At 46.8% G+C, this 22,251-nt stretch overlaps 1 protein-coding gene across 8 annotated transcripts; it reads right to left on the bottom strand.

Annotated features, from left to right (window-relative positions):
* Window positions 1-2,983: 2,983 nt before the first annotated feature.
* LOC131204938 (interleukin-13 receptor subunit alpha-1-like) lies at window positions 2,984-21,857 on the bottom strand. Of its 8 annotated transcripts, XR_009156679.1 has the most exons (11): window positions 21,700-21,857; window positions 18,500-18,663; window positions 17,803-17,932; window positions 16,392-16,512; window positions 14,379-14,557; window positions 13,351-13,487; window positions 11,557-11,704; window positions 9,231-9,330; window positions 8,825-8,956; window positions 7,652-8,177; window positions 3,631-3,652 (listed from the first exon to the last, which is right to left on the bottom strand). XR_009156679.1 is itself a non-coding variant. In XM_058196624.1 (10 exons), the coding sequence occupies exons 1-10, from the start codon at window positions 21,758-21,760 to the stop codon at window positions 2,999-3,001; spliced, it is 1,176 nt and encodes a 391-aa protein (XP_058052607.1). In that variant the 5' UTR covers window positions 21,761-21,857; the 3' UTR covers window positions 2,984-2,998. The 8 variants fall into 8 exon arrangements, 7 of the variants coding, with proteins under 7 accessions (XP_058052607.1, XP_058052603.1, XP_058052604.1 ...); XM_058196624.1 differs by lacking the exons at window positions 3,631-3,652; window positions 7,652-8,177 and adding an exon at window positions 2,984-3,002; XM_058196620.1 differs by lacking the exon at window positions 7,652-8,177 and having other exon boundaries at window positions 3,412-3,652; window positions 8,829-8,956.
* Between the last annotated feature and the right edge of the window lie 394 nt (window positions 21,858-22,251).

The following is a 22,251-nucleotide window of genomic DNA, read 5'->3' as shown; positions in this document are numbered from 1 at the left end:
TCCCCGTTCGAAAAGGCCACCTCCCTCAAGGGATCGGGTTGGGGTTCCGAGACCGGATTTCACAGAGGAATTTATATGGGGTGATTTTATAGCAGGAGAAATGGGAAATTTTTTGCTAGGGATGCTCTTAACGGAAAATTAAAAAGTCCCCGAGAAAGTTTGGAAGGGCTGGCAGCAAAGTGTTCAAAGTCGCCAGCATCTGGATAAATAGCAGAGAAGACCAAGTGCAGCTTGAGAATTTGTGTTGTTGCAGGAAATTACTCCACATTACCCTATAAACTCTGTGAGGGGGGGGGAACCCCCAACCTAATACTAGTTTCAGCAAAGTGTCCATGAGGGCTATTTGAACAACATCATCAGGATTAGCTGCAGAGATTCAGGAGCTGTGCAAGCAGCCTCAAGGTGCATAAAATCCTTTCTGAGGGTGTGAGCCATCAGCTAGGGCGGGGGTGTTGAAACCTTGTCAACTTTAAGACTTCAAAATCCCAGAATTCTGCTACCCGTTTCCTTGGAGAGGGCTGGCAATGAATGGGAAGAGGAGCAGGGGTCAAATTGGCAATGGGGATGGCCGATGGTATTATGCCAGTAGAGATGGGCAGACGGGCTTCTGTAATTCCACAGACGGGAAATCCAGGAGTGTGTCAAATAAATTGTGCCTTTGGATTCCAGTCGATTAACTGTACATTCTCGCTTTGTCTCTGCACTGGAGCAGGGAAGAAAATCCCAATCTCTTCCTCCTTCTCCCACTCTACTCCGTCATTTCCAAAGCAGCCTTCACACCAAGGTGCAGCAGCCTCTTTCGCGGATAGCGAAAGAGAAACGGTTTCCATTCAAATCAACATTTGTGGCGCGCTCTGTATCTCGGCAGCAGGCCTTGGAAAAAGGAAATGTAAAAAAAAAGCAGAGCAGAACTCCCTTTGTCAATTCCAGGCTCCCATACCTGGCACAAACCAAGACAAAGCCAGCTTTCTCCCCCCCAAGCCCAAAAGGAAAACAACGATGCCACCATTCAATGAAAAGTGCTCATTGGTTCTGTTAACTTCGGGGTTTTAGCACTTTAACAACAGTCCACTGTAAAGCGGGGAGGGGTGGGGAGGCATTCCTGGGAAGCAAACTACAATATCTCCAAAAATATTAATGAAATATTTATGAAAACAGAACATTAGCAAGTTCTGAATTCTGGAAATAGGAGAAGAGCCAGGTTGCACAAAGAGTCGTGCATCTTAAAAGTGAAACAGAGTTTTCCTGCAAAGATAAATGATGATGGACCTACGTCACATGTGTGACACGCCATAACGTGTTGGGTGACATGCCAGCGTTCACCCAACACCTGACTTTTTCAGTGGCTGTGAATAGGTAAAGCATTGTTTCTCTTTCGTTCAGGTGTGGCCAGCACACAGTCAAACATTTTCTGAATTTTTGACACACCAAGCCCAAAAGTTTCACCGTCGCTGCTGTAGGATGTTTCCTCCTGCTCTCTACAAGGCCCAGAGGTCTCTGAACACTTTCATCATCATCATCACAGAGTTGGAAGGGACCTTGGAGGTCTTCTAGTTCAACCCCCTGCCCAGGCAGGAAACCACCATTTCAGACAAATGGTTATCCAACATTTTCTTAAAAATTTCCAGTGTTGGGCATTCACAACTTCTGCAGGCAAGTCGTTATTAATTGTTCTAACTGTCAAGAAATTTCTCCTTAGTTCTAAGTTGCTTCTCTCCTTGATTAGTTTTCACCCATTGCTTCTTGTCCTGCCCTCAGGTGTTTTGGAGAATAGTTTGACTCCCTCTTCTTTGTGGCAACCCCTGAGATATTGGATATCTTAACACTTTCCATTTCCCTGGGGAAGAGATTGGGCCACTCTTAGCATGGATTGGACATGCTTCTTATGCCTCTGGGTTTGGCCATATAATAGAAATAATGCCGTAAACCTGGATTTGGCCGTCTGTGCATCAACAGCCCTGGTGGCTATTTAGTTGGCTATTTTAATTAACCAGGGCTTCATCGGAACGGAATGGGACAACTTACCACAGCCAACTCACCGTGGCCAACTTGCCTTGGCCAACTCACTGCGGGAAAGTCTCACCACGAGATTCACTTAGTTCCTTTTGTTGTTGTTGTTGACCACGTTTTTGTCAACATTATTTCCTCTCGTACATCAAAAGAAAACATTCCTATGACTAACAGCATTTGTAATGCCTTGATGAATAATAAAAGGAACTAATCCCGCATTGAATTGTTTTGTGATGAGTTGGCCATGGCGTGTTGGCCTTGGTGAGTTTTCATAGACCGGCAGTCTCTACAACTCAACAGGGTGTCATTCAGGCCAATGATGGATCCAAGGGTACCTGAAGTCCCAGGTGCTTCTTGTTGGTTTATCAGGCAGAAATCCAACAGGGAGTGTTTTTGCCCATCGGAATGTGTCTTCTTAGAAAATATCGGATGCTGGATGGTTGCGTTTTAAATAAGTCCCTGAATCCTCTCCCCATCTTGCATGAGAGGCTCCTACATGTGTGTGTAAGACAGATATTGGCTTAGTCATCTGGGACTTCCTGCTAACTTTCTCTGCTTCCTTTTTTCACGAAAGCTTAACCTTCATTCATCCGCTGCCAGGGCACTTTTGACTCACGGTAGCAAACCTCTCACATCGAAGATGAGGAGAGATGCTTGTGAGGAGTAATCGACCTCCCCCCACCACATCCAGTCTGATGAGAAAAGTTATCCCTCCCTGAACCGACTGGCAGCATTACTGCCCTTTGCAATTCTTCCCATGCCCTGTGGGTAGTTATTACAAAATGCTCTCCCTTGTCTCTTAGTTCAGTTTCTTACAGATTGTGCCAGTGTCTGCTCTCATAATTATTGAACGTGCCTCTTTTTCACGCCAATGTCCATCATCAAAATAGTTTCTGAAGGCGGGATGGTTTTTCTTATTTTATCATACCTTTGCAAGACTTTTTTTAAAAAAGGTTGACATCGTTGTTGATACATTTGATACGTTGTTTCACCTACAAAATAAAAGTTTGCAAGATTTTAAAAACATCCTTTCAATGGGAAGTTCTCTACACATACCAGCTCTCCATATTATGGGCTGGTGGGGAAGCAGTGGCCATTCATAATGGCTCTGTGCTGCCCCCTGGCGTCTGATGTTATTCCTATAAAAGGTATATTATGCCGATGAAACTCTGCTGCTAGCTTTTCAAAGTCGGCTAACAGGTAGGAAGTGACGACTTTCCATCTTCGTGACATGTACAAAGCTCACAACGTACAATATTGTGGGCTCTTCTTTCACAGAGATGGTTGCAAAGTCTTGAGAAAGTACCTCTTTCTGTTCTCCTCGTTCAACCAGAGTTTAAGGCTGCCCTTCATTTTTTGCACCAGGTTCTGTTTTTGTTATCTGCGACCCACCCTGCAGACCTCCCAAAATTGCACACGTCTTTTTGAGTTAAAAAAAGAAAAACCCCTTCCACACTCTTCTTGAGTTTTCAATATCTCAGGATTCCCCAACGTGTCGCAGAGATCATATGTCTCATTGATCTATTTAGGATTTGGAGCAATCAGTTGATCCTTTGCCCGGTGCTGCTATCCCATTGGTATGTGACAGACTGCCTTGTTACCATCTTTGGAAGCTGGGTACAGAAAGGAAAACGGAGAGAATCTAAAAATAAACAAATGAATAAATAAATGAGATCATGTGGGAACACCCTGTGGTTAATTTGAGACCCAACAACTTCATTTTTATTTTTTGGCTAAGAAATGTTACTGGGAAAGATGTCGGCTGCTCCAGTCCCTGGCAAGTAAGAACGACTAGCTTTTCAAATGGATTCTTAGAATAGAATACAGATGGAAGGGACCTTGGAAATCAATAATAAGCTGGATGGACAGCAGCCTTGTGGGTAAAATGGAACTTCCTGTGTTGGTCCAAAAAAAGGATCTTCTGCTCTGATTCCTGCCATATAGAGAATAGAATAGAATAGAATAGAATAACAAAGTTGGAAGGGACCTTGGAGGTCTTCTAGTCCAACCCCCTGCTTAGGCAACAAACCCTATACCATTCCAGACAAATGGTTGTCCAATCTCTTCTTTAAAACTTCGAGTGTTGAAGCATTCACAACTTCTGGAGGCAAGTTGTTCCATGGATTAATTGTTCTCACTGCCAGGAAATTTCTCTTTAGTTCTAAGTTGCTTCTCTTCTTAGTTTCCACCCATTGCTTCTTGTCCTGCCCTCAGGGGCTTTGGAGAATAGCTTGACTGCCTCTTCTTTGTGGCAACCCCTGAGATATTGGAACACTGCTATCATGTCTCCCCTAGTCCTTTTCATTAAACTAGACATACCCAGTTCCTGCAACTGTTCTTCATATATTTTAGCCTCCAGTCCCCTAATCACCTTTGTTGCTCTCCTCTGCACTCTTTCTAGAGTCTCAACATCTTTTTTACATCGTGGTGACCAAAATTGAATGCAGGATTCCAGGTGTGGCCTTACCAAGGCATTATAAAGTGGTATTAACACTTCACGTGATTCTATCCCTCTGTTTATGCAGCCCAGAACTGTGTTGGCATTTTTGGCAGCTGCTGCACACGGCTGGTCTTCTAATCCAGCCCCCTGCTCAAGCAGGAGACCCTATACCATTTCAGACAAGTGACTGTCTAGTCTCTTCTTAAAAACCTCTAGTGATGGAGCACCCACGATTTCTGGTGGCAAGCTGTTCCACTGGTTAATTGTTCTCACTGTTAGGAAGCTTCTCCTTAATTCCAGGTGAGAATTCCAGGTGAGGGGGGAAAAAACTATAATGTGATCTGTACAGTTTTGACTTTGCCTACTCCATGAACCAGCCATGTTTACACCATGGTTTGTGGCTGAATAAGCGATAGTGGTGATTATCTGTAGCTCGGGTGTAGGATGAGGGTGGAAGTTTGTTCTCCGAGCTTGTGAGTTGGTTTCAAAACGTTTTGTTACCAAGCTAGGTAACATCTTCAGCGGAATATAGGGAATTTAATAATAATAAATAATAATAAATTCCCTAAATTCCACTGAAGATGTTACCTAATCTGGTAATGAAACGTTCAGAAACCTACCCACAAAGTTGGAGAACGAACCTCCACCTTCATGGCTGAGCATGTCAGGGAAACACAGCCTATTGTGGTATATTCCACAAATCGTGGTCAAGAAAACCAGGACGTCACGTGACTTCTTGTGACCCATCCTGCCTATTGCCCTGTAAGTAATTATGCAAAAGACAGGGGTGTACACTTAACAATTTAGCAACCCTGCGGTGTTTCCATCTTCATCTGCCTCAAAACATGATGCCTCAAAGAAGAAGAAGTACAAGGCATCAATTTGGTCTGGCAGGTTTGTGAAACAGGAAGAGGTCTAGAAGAAACAGCAAGGCAGAAATCAGAAAGAGGAAGCTGCAGGAAATAGGTGAGTTTTGAGCTGGTGTTTCAACACTCACAAAGATTCAGCCCAAACCCCATTGCAGGAGAACTGCATCGGTCTATGGTAGCCCAAAAGCAGAAGTCCGACAGCAAAAGGAGATATTTTTTTAAAAAAATATTTTTATCCTGGCTTTGTTTGTTTTTTAAATAAATAACTTGAGGAAGCAAACATATTAATACACCTTTATCTTCCTTTCCCCACAACCAAAAGTCTTGTGAGATAAATTGAGAGAGAGCACAAAGTCACCCAGCCACTTTTTCATGCCTAAGGTGGGACTAGAAAGATGGATAAGAAGGTTGATAAAAAATGGCATTGGCTGTTCCAATGTTGCTCCTCAGCTGCTCCTGACTCTTGATCCTGCTGGGACTGAAACATGCTGACACCAAGCCCTTGGGAATCCTTTAGAGCAGGGGTCTCCAACCTTGGCAAATTTTAAGACTTGTGGACTTCAAATCCCAGAGTTCCCAAAACTCCCAGAGTTCCTCAGCCAGCTTTGTGTGACAGCTTTCACATCCAGCTCAGGAAGGAAAGGACAGACTTGGGAGGAGGGGGAGAGTTTCAAAGAATGGGGTGAAAAGCCCATTTCCTGGGTCACCTCAGATGGCATTTGCATGGAGATGAGACCGAGAGATTCATCTATCCGGCAGATGAAATCTGGGGAAGGAGGTCCAGTGGATCACCAGGTCTGAACCCATCAAGGTATCAGCTAACATCTCAACTCACCCCTGGGACTTGAAGGGACTTTTCCAGAATCCTTTCCTGGGTGTTCCCGCCATGTTCTGGGTGAATAGCTGCTTGGTGTCTACCACTTGATTCACCCGGGTGGGTCCTTCTGAACCATCACTGATGGCTGTTATTTTATAAGCTGTCTTGTGAATGTATTAAATGAAAAGAGAAGCAAGGGAGGGCACTGCTTTCTTTTGAGAAACTGTAGGCAGTAAATGTCAAAATACAGAAACAAACTGTTGTTCACCAGCAGCCTGTGGAACTGGCAACAGAGTCAGACAGTAATGAGGTTGGGGAAGAATGTGGGCCAATCCTGGAGGCTGGGGAAGGCCCAGATGACGGCTCTGTGTCAGAAGCAGAGATGGGGCCAGGGCCATCGGGGAGTGATGTGCGGACTCCGAAGTCTCCAGAGCCTGATAGTAGTGAGGCAGAGGAACAGGAGGAGTCTGTTCCTAATGCACGCATGAGAAGAGCTGCCAGAAGGCAAGAACATCTAAAGCAAAGAGGACGACTTGGGAGTAGGGCCAAGAGATGATTGACCCCTCCCATAAGACTTAAAAGACCAGCAACGGCGTTTGGGCTCTTTGACGGAAAACAACATTGATAGCTTTGTCTTGTTGCATTTGTTTCGTATTGGTATCTTCTGAATTTTTGCCAAGAAAGGCCTTTGGCAGTTTGCCTAATTGGACCAAGGTTGGTGATAGGACTGAGGAATCGTGTTGGGAGGAATTTGCTTTCATTTAGTTTAGACATTTAGAATTAACTCATTCTCAGCTGTTCTAATAAAGTTCGTTTGTTTTGAAGCTGACTGAGTTTTCTACTACCTACTTGGGCCTCTGTCACAACACAAACCCTTGCTGACTGGCCTGTGAACTTGGAAACAAATCAATGGGAAAAAAAGGCTCACCAACCCCTCAGAATATCAACCACGGGGGCCTTACAAGCGCTAACCTGCAAAGCATATCATAAAACGAAAGTAATTTCTTCTATTAGAAAAAAAAGGAACGTTCATTGTTTACATAAAATGGTACAGCTCAACAAAGTTTTTACAGAACCTGAAAAACATACAAATTAATCTAAAGGCTTTTCACAGTTTTCTAGGAAAAAAAAATATGTTTGCTGGGCTGGCAAAGATAAATTCACCAGCTCAAAAACACCACTGTAAGTGTAAACATGGATCTGGACATGCACTCAAGTCCTTTCGCGTAATTTGCTGGATTGTGCAACCGCTCAGCCTTTGGGTTCCAGCCAAGCTAACAATGATCTTGTTCAGCTTCAGATTTGTGGTGTCATCTTATCGTCCCCAGTGGTCTGAATGCGCTTATCACTTGCCTGCTATTGCATCGAAACTTAACTTAAGTGATTAAGATATGTGTAAACCCTTTCCTAGATTTTCTACATTCATGCGCTTGTGACAAGCAAGTGACACGAAACCAGGAGAAAAAGGGCAATAATAATAATAATAATAATAATAATAATGGATGCAAGCATCACCAGTTTTGTCTGCCATTTTGCCTCCTCTTGAGAAATTGTGGATTCGTCCTGATGGGGGTCAGGTTGCTATCACTATCACACCGTTTGTGTAGGGCTAAAAGCTTTGCCAGTTTTGATTGCAGATAACTGTGTTGCTGGTGAACTGGCACATGTGTATAAAAACACCAGTCCTTTAGAGCCAATGTTACTTCACAGAAGCTACCGTGCGGCTTGATATTCAGTTTTTGATAACTTTGGGGACAAAGGGAAAATTGTCAGGTGAAGAGTGAATTTCCACTTCTCCTGTCTGCATTTGCTGGATCCATCAAGGTGTGTTCAATGAATAAGCGAATGCGTGCAAAGGTCCTTCTCCAAGAGGCCACCCATCACCTCTTGAGATGAGTCTTTGTCCTGCAGCCTTGGGCTTGCTTGGTTTACATTCAGAAGTCGTTTGATATAAAGACAGCAACCTGACTTTCTCATTTCCTGTAGCGTTGCGAGTAGAAGCCCAGGGTTTCCCTTGGCTAGCTCATCCTGTAGTCTGTTTCTGGAACAAGAGACAAACACAAGGCCAATGAAATGGGGCCGGCTGAAAGACAAGAGAAGAGTCTTCAATCGCCCTCAAGGGCATGATAGCCAAATAGCCTTGTGGAACTATAATTTCTGCTTAGGGGCAAACCTGGTTAGATTCCCTCAAAGGTTGCTCTTGGAAATGTTGGGTGGGACAGGCTGGGTCATGAAACAGACTCCATCAGAATTACTCTACTTATTATGCTCTCTTAACTCAACTGTTAAGGGATAATTATTAAGCAGAGTTTTGAAAGCCCAACGGAGTCTCTTCTTCCCTCCTCTTATACTTCAGAAAATGAAGGCAGGTCAACCTTGAAATTCTTTCTTCTCTTTCGGGGCCAAACTTGAATTCCGTACTCAAGGCTATCTCTGTACTTCTGTACACTTAACAGTTACAATCACACGAAGTACTAAGCGTGCCTAATATTCATTCAGATTTGCATTTCTGTGGCTTAGCACGTTGAGTAAAGCCAACCCATATGCTTCATCTGTATTCTGTGAAATGGATTCATTCAGTAACTAGTTGTTCAACTTGAACGTGTAAATGTATTCCACAAAGAAACCCAGACCATCATCCCCACTGATGCACCTCGCTGTATTTTTTTTAGCCCAAGTTTCCTTCACCTACTGATTGTATCGGGTTTGATGAATTCGGATGGATATTCAACAGGTAGATACTCTTCTCTCTGATCTTCAAATATTCGTTTTAGAACTTTTTCAGGGTCAGGAATTTTTGGGAAGATCAACAGCTGAATCCTGCAGAGTGGAGAGAACCAAATAATTAGAATATTCCAGAGTGGAAGGTTTGGGTTTTTCCACATCTTTTCCATGGGCTGGGCCGTGTGATATGATCATTCTTTAATAAAAGCCTTCGGGGGTTTTCTGGCTTCATCACAAATGCCCCAGCAACAATGCAGATCCAGCAAAAGGAAAGTCTCGAAGTCTCTGCAATTAGTTTCTTTTTTAAAAAATAATTTTTCAAAATTTAAAAATGTAAATGCTGAATAAAAATTATTAATTAATTTCTTACCTCTTCAGGTAAATGAGGAGAACAATGGTCAGGACTGCAGCGCATAATGGAATCGTGACAAACAGAACAATGTCCAATATTTCAAACTTGTCCCGATCATCTAAAAAAAAAAAAGAAGGCAAGGACAATGACACTTGTTTCCAGATGAAGCTAGAAGGAGGCAAGAACAGCCCACCGTTGCTAAATCACTTCCTTCAGAAGAGTCAAGGAAGACTATGGAAACTTCACATGGTCGGATCCTCAATTTAGACTAGGGGTCCCCAACCTTTTGGACCTCAGGGACCACTAAATTCATAATTTTAAATATTGCGGACCACTAATATGACCTGCCTAATGATTGGCTGGCTAGGTAGTCATATAACTGGGTGGGCGTGGCCAGCTTGATGTCACTCACATCGAGGGGCGCCTCGCCGGCCTCTACTCGCCCCTCCCCTCGCAGCCATTCCTCACCTGCCCACCTGGACTCCTTGGGGCCCCAACAGGAAGCAGTTGTTGGAGCTAAGCAGCCACCACGAGAAAGAGTTGGCAAAACAGCTCAGTTCAAATTGGATCTGACCGAGAACGAGGCTCAGCAGAAGCACCTCACTGAGGACTAGGAGCATAGGCTTTCCAAGCAGAGGGAAGACCTGCGGGAGTGCAAGGCCAGGTATCGGCGCCTGGAGGCTCAGTGAGCTGAGATGGTCAGCCAGTTCCAGGCCATGATACAATCCCCGTGAGAACAAGACCCTTTGGCTCTTTGCCACCAGTGGCTCTTCCCTCCAGCCTTCGCCCAAAATAATTTTTCTGCGGACCACCAAAATTTTCTTGTGGACCACCGGTGATCCACGGATCACCAGTTGGTGACCACTGATTTAAACCATCTTCTCTGGGATGGAACCTTTGAGAGGGGCTGGCAAGAGGTTCCTGAGGGGGGGAGGGGAGTTTCCATGGCCGCTCTCCCTGCTGACAATCCAAATAATAAATTGGGTTGTGTTCAATTTGTCTTGTGCATATATGCACCCCTGATTTGCAAAGGACAAACTGCAGTGAAAGAAGACGTGATTCTAATGCTGAAAGCATTTCCAATTAGAAGAATTGGGAAGTAGGTAACACAGGAAATTCTACTGAGTAATAGATTACAAGGAGAGTAAACCAGATCAGACAGACTGACCAGAAGCTACAAGGTCAGGGATGCGATGCCCAGTTCCTCACTCTCATGCTAACAACCACTCCAGGGGCAGATTCATTTGAGGAACCAGCTGCTTTTTATTCTTGGTGACCTCAGCAAAGACAACACAGATGAGAATCAAAGAAACGAAAGGACGCTCCATGCTCATCTCCTCATTAGGATGGGACAAAGCTAGGAGCTGTGGTGTCTTCCAAGAGGCATAATTGAATTTGGCATCCAGAGAATTGGCTATGGGTTTGGAACTATCCAAGGTCCTGCAGTTCTAGCCTCTGGAGACCAGGTCCGACGGATTCCTACTCCTGCCCTGTAACATAGATCTGGAATGGCACCATTGGAAAGAATCCCATCAATCTAATCCAGACACTAAAGTCATCCTTCGATATGGCATCTCTCTCTGATCCTGTCCCTGCTTACGGACCATCAAGTCCACTGGGGGATGTCCTTGCTAGCAGAATAGCATGATATATAAATAGTCCTTCCAAATGTAACTGAAATAATCCTATAAATGTAAGCAAGGCAACGAAAAGCGCTCAGCGCAACCCAGCCGTAAAGTTAATTCAAAGACCAAATGCAACCAGCACAAGATCCTGGTGCATCGTTTTAAGCTAAGCAGAACCAACTTGGTGCCTCAGTTCCATAGAAAAAGGTACTCACTGTTGTGGCTCCAGCCCCCGAACCTGGCCTCATGCCCGAAAGTGACTCCGAGAGTGAGGGGGAAGGGCCGGTAAGGCTTACCTCAGATGCACCGATTCCTTTGGCCCGGCACCAGGAGCCAGAACCAGGCCAGTTGGAGGAAGTAAGAAGGCCGACATCCCCCAATTCCTCCCTTCCTCAGGCTATGCCCTCAGACGCAGCTGATAATCATACTAATCAAGCCTGGATCGACCCGCACTTCAGAAGATTAGAGAGGCGGCGTCATCAAAGGGAAGGGTGGGGCTGGAGCCCCACCCCACAGGATATATAAGGAGCTTTGGGACTGCTCTCAGTTCCACGGGAAGCAAATTAGCTGAACCGTGTCGAAGTGAGCTGAAGTCTTAATCTGTTTGAACTTTTTGGCAGGCAGCTGCGTTTTCTCAGCCAGGACTGATAGGAGCCGTGCACCCACTGGCTGTAGGCCAGCTCGTTACTCCAGAGTGAGGACGGAGACAGAACACTCACCCCAGTATATGGCCTCGCTCCATTCACTCCAGAGGCCTCGGACTTCTTTGCAGTTCCTGCCAATCGCGCCCAGCACAGCCCTCACTCTGAGCGTGTGATACTTCTTGGCCTCAAGGGTGATGGTGACTTTGGTGTCGTCTTCATAAGACTTTAGAAGAAACATGTACAGCTTTTCATCGTCTACCCAACAATCACTAGAATGGGGTTTCTCAAGATCAGCAACTTTTTTTAAAAAAAATTAATTGTAGTGATTTTCTATTAAATACATTTCTTGATGCTTAATAAACATCGTGTTGTCTGGGTATTTAGTTTGCTTAACAATGCAAATTGCATTCTTAATCTCCACCCGTTTTTTCCCAACTTTTTTCCAATTGGTAAAATAAATTCCATGTTTGATAATATTCTACATCCTCTTTCTGTTTAATTTTCAATGTCAATCTATCCATTTCTCCATAATCTAGTATCTTAATTATCTCTTCATCTCACGGTATATTTTCCAGTATTGTGTGAAAATAATCCTCCCTGCTGTTAAAACATGCAATATTAAATACATACTTTTCTTATGAGGTTTTTCTGATATTATACCTAATAAAAACAATTCAGGTTTAAAACCTACGTTTTCCTGTATCATCTTTTCTAACCATTTATGTATTTTTGCCCAGATTTCTTTTTTCTTTTTTCTTTGGCACAAGTCCACCACAAATGATAAAATGTGCCCATTTTTTGGTTACATTTCCAACATTTGCTAGACATATTTTTAAACATTTTAGCTAATCTAGCAGGTGGTAAATGCCATCTATAAAACGTTTTATATGGCTGCTGGAGAATTCTGGAAAGTGACGTCCACTCGTCTTAAAGTTGCCGAGCTTGGAAAATGCTGCCTTAGAAGTTTTAATGGACTTGACAGAAAAGGATCTCCAGATCTGTCTATGAGGAAGAGTGAACCCTACTAGCAGCGAACGGAGAGAGGGGTGTGAAGCCACAATTTGTGTCTCCTTTGCATGAAGTAGGGTTCAAGAACAAGCTGCTTGGGTCATCTTTCTCTTTAAAAGAGAAGAGATCCTTTATCTCATGAAGGGGTAGAGTTAGATCCCATTAGGCCCCTTTCATATACCAAGAGCTGTATGATGCAGGGATCCCTTTCCTAGATCAGGGCAGGAGGCCTTCTCTGCCATGAATCAAACCTGCTTCTCTCCATTTCTGTTGGGACGATTGACACCAAGAATTCCCCAACCAGAATGGCCCAAAGGAATTCTGGGAATTTCAGAGAGAGGATCAGAAAAATCAGCCATGGAAAATCTAAGGTCCCCACTATCTTCAGAGTGGATATTCCACCAAGGGACATATGTAGGAGTCTACTTTCAGTCTTCCCGAGTGGGATCTCCCTGGATGAGGTTGGTGATCAGACTGTTGTGGTCACCGTCGTCATCGTCATCATCATCATATCATTGATTCTACATTTATATTGCTTCCTACAGAAACCGCAACATCACCACTTACAATTTGTCTCCAGATCTTCTTAATGTCTAAGGTGGCAGAAACTTTTTATCCATGATGAGAGCATTGGGGATAAAGGTTAGCCTCGCTTTTGCCACGCTGGCTGCAAGTTATGGGGATTGGAGTCCCAGCCCCTCAGGACAGCTCAGGATTAAATGATCGTGGTTTAATTGTACCAGAGATGGTGCCTCAAAGCAGTCTGCAGACCACTCAAGGTAATTAACTCGACATTCCATGCACAATATTTCAAACAGTAAAACGCTGCTTAAAAAACAAACAAACACGAAGGCAGCTTACCTCATTCCTAACGCCATTCTTTTCAATATTATAGCATATGCCACTCCAGGAGCTGGGAGCATGCCATGTGAGAAAACGAACATTATTGCCCTCCACGATTTTCAGGTTTGATGGTGGATTAAGTTTTATTGGATAATCTAAAGGAAAACAGAAAACAGAGGTGCTGCATTCTTGTTCTGTTGGTCAAAGGATCGGCCTCTTTTAAAACAGTTACAGCATACGACCATAATGGGCAAGCTTGTAAAACGTAGATCACAGGGTCTTGCAAGGTGTCCTCCACACCTTGCAAAGTGATGGGGAAGATATTTCCTCACATTCTGGTGGGACACTTTAAAGATTAAAGAAGGATGGTAAGGACTGTTGGATGGTCCCAGTTCTGAAGGAAGGTTTCCTTCTGGCTCCTCTTGATGGTTCTAGCTCCAAAGGTTATAATTAAAACCATCAAGATGGGCTAGAACAGGGATCTGCTACCTTAAACACTCAGAGAGCCATTTGGACCCGTTTCCCACAGAAAAGAAAACACCGGGAGCCACAAAACCCTTCACGTGCCTGACTATTTCTTGAGTGGTCACAAAACTAGCCTATGTAATTGAATTAAACGTTCTGTTTTCTTCTGAAACTTTTCTTTTCTTGGATTTATCCATGGTTGCCCTACTGGGGGTTGAAAAGTTAAATCGCATGGATAAATCGTATGACAGAGGGGATTGCACATTGGCAATTGTGATGCATATTTTGAGTGACAGGGAGCCGCAGCAGAGGGGTAAAACAGCCACATGCAGCTCCAGAGCCGCAGATTGCTGACCCCTGGGCTAGAAGGAGAACTTCCTTCAAAACAGGGACCGTCCACCAGAGCAGGGGTCTCCAACCTTGGCAACTTTAAGACTTGTGGGCTTCAATTCCCAGAGTTCCTCAGCCAGCTTTGCTGTGAAGTCCACAAGTCTTAAAGTTGCCAAGGTTGGAGACCCCTGCAGCAAAGGACAGTCCTTATCGCCTTTCCTTACAGAGACCCACCAAGAGGGAAAACCTACCAGACTTTTCTGTACCTTCCTTCGTAAGCACGCACACCGGCTGGATGTCTTTAGAGCCGCTTCGGACAGAGAGAACCAGGGTGCGTTCTCCGGAACAGTTGATCGGAAAAACACATCGGAAGGTGTCTCCATCGACGCTGCGATTTGTGCACCGCTGCCATTCTTCCAGGTTATCGTGCCTGAAGGTGGGTGGATAAACAGATGTGAGCAAGAAGACCTGTTCTTGCTGATCAGAAAGGACAGATGGAAGCAATGACAAAATGTACTGGGGAGGATTTTTTTTAAAGAATTAGAATAACAGAGTTGGAAGGGACCTTGGAGGTCTTCTATTCCAACCCCCTGCTTAGGCAGGAAACCCTACACCACTTCAGACAAATGGCTATCCAACATCTTCTTAAAAACTTCCAGTGTTGGAATTGAGGAAGCTCACTCCATGGCATTTTCTCCCATTTTTGGACCAACAAACGTAGCCACACGGTGTTAGTTTGGGTGATGCAGAGAGTCAAGGAGATGACCTCGACAGAGGCATGTGGGGATTCTCGCCTAGAGAAAGGGGGCTGAATCTCCTTTTTAAGACCAGCGCAATGAAATAATATCCAGAAGCCTTCATAATTGAGTGGTAGCAATATTTGTCAGCACTGTTTCTTTAAAATCTGGGGAACTCTGGGAGTTGAAGTCCACCCATCATAAAGTTGTCAAGATTGAGAAAGCTGAACTACAAGGAGGAGGAGGAGGAGGAGGAGAAGGAGGAGGAGGAGGAGGAGGAGGAGGAGGAGGAGGAGGAGGAGGAGGAGGAGGAGGAGGAGGAGGAGGAGGAGGAGGAGAATAAATCATTGCAAGGTTGTATGATTACAGCCAATCTAAGCCAAAATAATTTAATAGCCTTGTAATAGTAGACATTTGTCTGTTACAGCTAAAAACGTTATTACAACTTCAAACATGAATCATATTCTAATATCACCATTTTCTCCAGTCTGGTTGAAAAACAAGATAAACCTTCGAGAAATATTATGAATTACTAAAGGATTTGGAATGCAGATGTTCTATTATTGCTGAAATCTAGCAACTCATCCTTTAAACAAGCCATGGAGGTTGGCTGTCTGTCGGAAGACCTTCAAAGAACATTTTGAAACATCATTTCCTTAAATAAACAACGTCATCATATCAGTTGAATTTATCCAAGAGGTCAGTCTGCAACACAATTTTAAGGACTGGGACAAAAAACACAGCAAAAATTGAAACCTAAAGAAAACTTGAGGACGGCCACCCACGACTGATTTGAAGTGTTGTGTTGGGAATCAGTCGGAGGTGTGGGGGGGGTGGGTGGGGGTGGGGGGTTGCTGACAGGCCCCACCTGAAGAAAGAGTTTTTCCTCCAATTATCTCCCTTGATGTAATCTGCCTCTTAATGGTGAAAATCTCAAGCTATTCATGGATCTTCTTTCAGAGTTTCCACTCCAACATCCAAAATGGATTTCAAAACACTAGATTAAAATCTTTTACAGTTCTCTCCTGGAACTTTGGAGTGTGAAAAAAATACAAAAGCCTATTGAATACTGATAGGACTTACAACAGTTCATTTAGTGACCATTTGAACTTAAAACAGCACTGGAAAAAGTGACTTACAGTATGACTAGTTCTCATACTTATGGCCGTTGCAGCATCCCTACGGTCAAGTGATCAAAATTTGGGCGCTTGGCAAATGGACTCATATTTATGATGGCTGCCGTGTCTGGGGGGTGGGTGGGTGGGTGGGTGTCATGTGATCCTCGTTTTGCGACCTTCTGACAAGCAAAGTTGATGGGGAAGCAAGGTTCACTTAACAACTGTGGCTAGTAACAACTGCTGCGATTCACAACCCTGGCAAGAAAGGTCAGTGTGGCAAAATTCACTGAACCGTCTCACTTAAAAACAGAAATTTTGGGCTCAGTTGCGGTTGTACATCGAGGACTAACTGTAGATGAAATGGGCTCCCTTTAGGGCCAGGAAAAGAAGAGGATTTTCCAATACAAACCAGAAGGAGAGGTTGTAGCTGGTGTCCAGAGGCGCTCGCCTTCCTCGCTTCCACGAACAAGCCATCCATTCCATGTTATGACAAATGCAGCTGACATTGGTAGCTCCTGTCTCTGGGGTCCCTGTAAAGAGCAAAACCAGAACATCCGTCTATCCCAGAGGTCCCCAAACCTGGCAGCTTTAAGACTTGTGGACTTCAACTCCCAGAATTCTCCAGCCAGCACAGAGTTGAAGTCCACAAGTCTTAAAGCTCCCAAGTTTGAAGACCTCTGGTCCAGGGGTGAAATGCTCCCGGTTCAGACCGGATTGCCTGATCCGGTAGCGATGGCAGTGGGTGGTTTGGAGAACTGGTAGCAAAAATCCCTGCCCCCCCCCCGCCCCATGCCTAGCTGAGCTGTGCGATCATCAGAGGTGGGTTTTTTTTACTTTTAAAAACATTTTTTCTTTGGCTGAAAAAATGCTTTTAAAAGAAAAAAAAATAAGTTCTGGGATTGTCAGAGCCTTTTAAAAGTATTTTTTCTACAACCCCTTTGGCCGAAGAGGTTGTAAAAAAAATGCTTTTAAAAGTAAAAAAAAAAAAAAGTTGGCCATGCCCACCCAGTCACATTATCCCCCCCCTCAAGCCACACCCACAGAACCGATAGTAACAAATTTTACATTTCACCCCTGCTCTGGTCTATCCCTCTGCCCACCAGCAAGCAGGAAAGCCTTACATTCCACTGGAATTCTGCAATTCCCACCTTAAGCCCAAAATTAAATTCACCTGCCCAAATGGCCCTGGCCATCCTAAGGGCAGCGGATTTCCAACTCTGGCCACTTTACAACTTATAGACTTCAACTCCCAGAATTCCTCAGCCAGCATCTTAAAGTGGGCAAGGTTGGAGACCCCCTCCCCCCCTCCCCGACTCTGAGGGGTTTGGAATTAAAACCCCAGCAGACAGGAAATCCTCAGGTAAGGAAATAAACGATTCCCAAACTCCCCTCCCCCATCCACCGTGTTTTCTATTCGCAGAGACTGGATTTGTGCCAATCAAAATATTTGCACCAGCATGCAAAGTACGTGGGGAGGGAGGGATCTTGCTCGTGTTCCTGTCAAAGCAGCGTGCAAAAGAAATCCGCGTCTGTGCCCCTCCAGGTGGCCCTGCCCAGCTGCTTTAAAAAGGCAGCCGGACCCCCTCCTGGGCTCTCATCCTGCACCCTCCCAAACTCCCTTGCGCCTTTGGCTCTCGGCCCAGTTCCCAGGTTGGCCCTGAAAGGCTCCCAGCCTCATTGCTGGTTTGGCTCCAGAGATGCGGCCGGCTCCTTTCTAGGAAAAGAGGTCCGAGATGTTTATCTCTGAGGAGGCTGCTGTGATTCCTCCAGACATCAATCATGTGGGAGCATCTGCATAAACCCGGAGGCTGAAAACTCACCGTTCTGCTCCAGAGGGATCTTAAACAATTCTCCTTCATCGCTGTTGTTCCTACAAGCTGTTCGTAGCCCAAAAGTCATGTTTTTCCCTAGAAGGACCGCCATTTTCTTGGACAGGACGTCACTCCAGTTCTAACAAGGGGAAAGGGAAGGACATTAAGGCATCATAGGATGATCCCAGCAGGTCTCCTGGGGGTGGGGGAGGAATAAATCTCAGGGCTTCCCTGCCCCATCGCGCCTGCCTTCCTTCCTTCTTCCTTCCTTCCTTCCTTCCCTTCCTTCCTCCCTCCTCCAATCCTCAGCCCGGTACCAGTCTGCAGCCCATTGGGGACTGGGCCACACAAGCAACGGGCGAGCATTATAATTGTTACACTCTCTTGTGGTTGTTTAGCGAGGACTATCTGTATGTGGGGTATACTGGTAATCCTTGATTTACAGCTGTTTGACGCATAGCTGGCTGGGGAATTCTGGGAGTTGAAGTCTGCCAGGCTTAAAGTTGCCAAGGTTGGTGACCCCTGCTGTAAGCAATTTGCCAGAGAGGGGCCGCTCGGAAGAAGGCCCTGCAGAGTTCCTGGTTCCCCCCAGGAAAACCGATCGTACCAGATGGGCCCCTCCCCTCCTGAGCAGCCCTCCGGAAGACCAGCAGCCTCTGCCCCACGGACCCCTTTCCCCAGAGACCCAGAGAAAGAGAAGGCTCACCTCTTGGATCCACGTTTTGCCATTGAAGAGGCCAGTGTAATACATCTCCCCACAGGGATTCCCGGGGGGGAGCCTGACTGGATCCCACCGGACGCTCAAGATGCAGCTGCTCTCATCGAAGACGTAGCTGATGTTGGGGGGGGAAGGCAGGGTGGAGAAGGCCCCTAGGAGGGAAGGGAGGAAGGCGGAGGGAAAGGTGAGAAGCCAGGACTCGCTTGCCAAGGGGACCCCACCCTTTTCCTCTGCCCTCCCTTCCTTCCTTCCTTCCTTCCTCTTTTCCCCTTCCTTCCTTCCTTCCTTCCTTCCTTCCCCTTTTCTCCTTCCTTCCTTCCTCTTTTCCCCTTCCTTCATTCCTTCCTTCCTTCCTTCCTTCCTTCCTTCCTTCCTTCCTTCCCCTTTTCTCCTTCCTTCCTTCCTCTTTTCCCCTTCCTTCCTTCCTTCCTTCCTTCCCTCCCCTTTTCTCCTTCCTTCCTTTCCCTTTTCTCCTTCCTTCCTTCCTTCCTTTCCTCCTTCTCCTTCCTTCCTTTTCTCCTTTCCTCCTTCTCCTTCCTTCCTTCCTTTCTCTTTTCTCTTCCTTCCTCCCTCCCTCCCTTTCTCCCTCCCTCTCTCCCTTTCTTCCTTCCTTCCCCTTTTCTCCTTCCTTCCTTCCTCTTTCCCCTTCCTTCCTTCCTTCCTTCCTTCCTTCCTTCCTTCCCTCCCCTTTTCTCCTTCCTTCCTTTCCCTTTTCTCCTTCCTTCCTTCCTTCCTTTCCTCCTTCTCCTTCCTTCCTTTTCTCCTTTCCTCCTTCTCCTTCCTTCCTTCCTTTCTCTTTTCTCTTCCTTCCTCCCTCCCTCCCTTTCTCCCTCCCTCTCTCCCTTTCTTCCTCCTTTTCTCTTTCTCTTTCCCTTTCTTTCTCTTTCCCCATCCTCCCTCTCCCCCCCTCCCCACTAAAAGGCCAGGCAGGGACTGTGACTCAGAGCGGAGTGATTCAGAGGCTTTGTGGATTTCCAAGGGATCTCTGGGGGGAGGGGGTCAACTTCAGAGACCAGATCTTAAAGGATTTTGTCACAGGATGGGTGGGGAGAAAAAGGTAGGAAGGGGCTGAATCCTGAAATCGGAGTGGGTGGGAGTTTCAACCCAGAAAAGTTCGGCAGAGCTTGGTGGACGGGCTCTGAAATTGGGGGGAGGGGAGGGGGTGCTGCTTGCCTACATGGAGCCAGGAAAAAATAACCACCTTAAAAATGTCCCCCCCCCCACAAACCACCATTAAACTAAGCTGTAGTTTAGCAAGCTGGGTGAGTTTGCCCCATGAGTTTATCTGGTGATCCCTTTCTCCCCGTAAGGTTAGGATCCAAGCCTAATTATGATTTCCTAATTCATTTCACCTCCTTCCTTTTTGTCCAGGAGTTGTGTACTCCCTGCACGTAAAGGGAGGAAACTCCACGGTGCGGCTTGGAACAGCCCCGTAGTTGTGCCCTCAGCTAGAGCCGAGGCTGCCAGGGCCAGGAGCCAGGCTGATGCCAGGAAGGACGTTCCTGTCTCCTGAATCAGCCCCGGGCCACCGAGGGTCTCCAGCCCTGCCTTTGGCTGCCTTCGAGTGGCCTCCCAGCCGAGCCCCTCCTTCTGAGCAAGAACCCCTTTTAGACCGGTAGTCCTCAACTTATGACCACAACGGAGCCCACAACAGCCCTTCTGCTGTTAAGCTCAGTGAGCTTTTACGACTTTTCTTGCTGCGGTTGTTAAATTAGTAATTTGGTTGTTAAGTGAATCCGCACTTGGAAGGTCGCCAAAAGGGGATCACGTAACCCCCCGAGGGACTCTGTGACCGTCATAAACACGAGCTGGTTGCCAAGCGCCTGAATTTGGATCACATGACCGTGTGGCTGCTGCAACTGTCGTTAAGCGTGAACAACGGTCACCAGTTACCCTTTTTTCCTGTGCCGCTCTAACTTTGAACGGTCACTAAATGAACTGTTGTAAGTCAAGGACCACCTGTAACTGTTGTCAAGGTGAAGCTGAAGCCTCTCTTGGGTGTAGCCGGCTCCATGTTGAGCTGCACCGCCTGGGAAGGTCGCCTGCCAGTCCGCAGCCTGGGGAGGCCTTGGCAAGAGCTGACTTGGGCACCGCTGACCAGGGCCTTGCCCCCGTTGTGCCAGGGCAAGGGAGGGAGCGGTGTTTATTCGCTGCTGGAGGGGAGGCTCCTTCCCTCCCCTGCTTCTGGGGAGGAGGGGCAGGGAAGAACCGGGTGCCCCTTCCTAATTGGGTGCCCTCCAAGTCCCATCATCCCCAGCAGGGCACCTGAGGGCAGAGACTCGAACACACCCAGATGGCATCAAGTTGGAGATGCTTCCCATTCCAATTCCTTCCTTCCTTCCCTTTCTTTTTCCTTCCTTCCTTCCATCTTTCTTTTTCCTTCTTTCCCTTTCTCCTTGAAGCATGAAGCATGAAGGCAGGAGATGGGAGGGGGGGGAGGAGAATCGCACTCCTGCTCCTTGTCTTGATTCATTAATTTCATCCATTTATCTGTCCCGTGTCTGTAGCCAGCCTCCCCCCACCCTCAGTCGAATTGCCTTTGGGTGGCAAACAGCATCACAACTGACAGCATAAAACCAGTTGCAGCCCACCACAATGGGTCTGTTTGGGGGAAAGACCCATTGCACTGTGGCCCCTCCCACCCCCGTCAGCCGGACCTTGGACTACACCTCCCATCAGCTGGGAGAGTGGCCAGAGGCTACTGTTCCTGGGGCTGTTTAGAGGAGGCGGCTCCGAGAAGCGCCGGTCAGCTCTTCTCTACTGCCCTAAGCTGAATTGCCACGATATTGTTATTGTCGTTCTTATATATTACTGATGTTATTACTATTCTATTACTACTATGACTACTCCCGTAGTACTGGAATCACGTCCCAGGGCAACAACGGAACAGACCTCTCGCAAATCAAATTACAGTAAAGTAGAAGTTGCGTCTTTGAGCGCGTCGCTTTTACTTCTGGGAAGTCGAATTATTCAGCGCTTCAACTGGCTTTGTAGTCTATAAGCCCCCCCACCCCATCCCATCCCACCACCTACCCGCCAGGACGGCGGGCTCAGCAAGGCCGAGCTGGACTCCAAATCAGGGAAGGCGGAACGGGCCGGGGATGATGGGAACTGCGCTCTCTCCCCGCGAGGCAAGCGGAGCCCGGGGGCGGCCCGAGACCCCCCTCCCCGCCCTCCAAGCCCCTCACCTGCGGCCAGCACCACCCCGGCCAGGTGGGCCAGCAGCTGCGGCTGCCACGGGAGCCCCATCGGCGCGGCCGGAGCTTCTGCCGGATCGCTCGTTCGCTCTGGGCTGCCGGGGCGGGTTCAGACGGGAAAGCTCCGGAGTTGGAGCCGCCCCGGCCCGCCCCAGCCGAGGTGGGGCTTCGCTGCACGAGGCGGCTTCCCTGGGAAGGGCTGCGGAGCCTCTGAGGGCGCGCAGAGCGCCGCCCCCTCCCCACGGCAAGCCTGCGCTTGGGCTGCGGGGCAGGCGCGGAGGGAAAGCTCGTTCCCCAAAATAAGGGGGCGAGGCGGGGCCGGGGACCCCTCCCGGGCGGCTCTGCGAGAAACGGAGACTGAGGGGTACGGCAGCCCCAAACCTAGAGCCGCCGGGGCGGTCCGTGCTCCCCCCCCACCGCTTTTTAATCTTGTTAAAAAATGGCAACGAAAAGGATACAAACGAATACAAACTAGTCCAAAACAAAAGAATCAAGAGAAAAATAGAAAAGAAAAAACATAATAATTCAATAAAAAAGAAACAA

This window comes from Ahaetulla prasina, chromosome 11 (assembly GCF_028640845.1).
Source record: "Ahaetulla prasina isolate Xishuangbanna chromosome 11, ASM2864084v1, whole genome shotgun sequence".
Taxonomy (NCBI): Eukaryota; Metazoa; Chordata; class Lepidosauria; order Squamata; family Colubridae; genus Ahaetulla; species Ahaetulla prasina.
This window is presented reverse-complemented; position numbering and strand designations above follow the sequence as displayed.